Raw genomic sequence first — 1,084 nt, forward strand, 5'->3', positions numbered from 1 at the left:
TTTGCTAAAAACAAGAGATTTACTGAGGAGGGTGACTACGGGTGGGGAAATTACCTGTGAAATCAATTGATGCAGCCTGGTTTCCCGAGGAAGAACAGGCTAAGGAAAACCAATTCAGGAAGTCAAGACAAAAAAATAAAAGTCCAGGGCACTTAAAATCTGAAAAACAATGTCAAGAAAGTGACCAGAAACTCTAACCCACCTGGGATTCTGCTGTCAAGGGCCCAGGGGTCACTTCATCTTCTAAACTCTCTCCCTGGGTCACATCGGCAACCTGAGATAGCAGAGCTAGGGAAGGAAAAGAGCCATGAGGTTTGCATCTCCCCAAATCCCCCAAATAGAAAAACTGCCTGCAGACTCACTGAATGTGGCTCTTCCCCCAATACATGCACAAAGAGGGACATTTAGAGTGACTCAAGAGCAGCCCCAACCTCCTTAACGAGGAAGACCTGCAGCATATTGCTTTAGGCATGAGTATTTCCCTATGGTCTCAGATCTCTCAGGCCAGTCCTCTGCTCAAAAATCCTCAGAGGCTAAAATGGCAACTCAAAGTACTGTTAAAAAAAATCCTCAAAGGTTCCCCACTAACAAGAAAGAAAAATTCAAACACTTCACCATGGACTTCAAGATCTTCCACAACCAGTCCAAAGCTTCTTCTCCAAGTATTATATCCCTCCAAATGCCATCCTTCACCCACTGGACACACCTCCCCACACAATCCTATCCACCATTCTTTGAACATACATGGATAGTCCCCACCTCAGTACTTTTCCCCAAATCCTATTTGATGAAAAACACATATCCTTCAGGCCCAGTTCAAGTGAAGTTTTCCAAGACACCCTTAATGAGAAGTAAGCTTCTTCTCTCCCATGCTCCCCCAAATACTGGATTTTTATATCTATTCTGGCATCTATCTCAGGTACTTGCCACTTATTTGCATAATTATCTCCTTCAATTGAGTATTAGAATGAGTATATGGGTAGAAATGGTATCCTGTTCATTTTTTTTTCCATCTGCTAAAGTGCTAAGCATAACACCCTGCCAGGTTTCTAGAATTCAAGAAATACTCGTTGAGGCCGGGCGC

General features: G+C 43.4%; 1 protein-coding gene across 1 annotated transcript in view; it reads right to left on the reverse strand.

Annotated features, from left to right (window-relative positions):
• The window catches only part of ZFP69B (ZFP69 zinc finger protein B), a 15,117-nt gene that overhangs the window by 11,386 nt on the left and 2,647 nt on the right, over window positions 1–1,084 (reverse strand). The window contains exon 2 of the mRNA XM_012646688.1: window positions 203–288. Within this exon, the coding sequence (XP_012502142.1) occupies window positions 203–288 (86 nt within the window). The remainder of the gene's footprint in view (window positions 1–202; window positions 289–1,084) is intronic.

Source organism: Propithecus coquereli, unplaced genomic scaffold (genome assembly GCF_000956105.1).
Source record: "Propithecus coquereli isolate 6110/MARCELLA unplaced genomic scaffold, Pcoq_1.0 Scaffold249, whole genome shotgun sequence".
NCBI classification, from domain to species: Eukaryota; Metazoa; Chordata; class Mammalia; order Primates; family Indriidae; genus Propithecus; species Propithecus coquereli.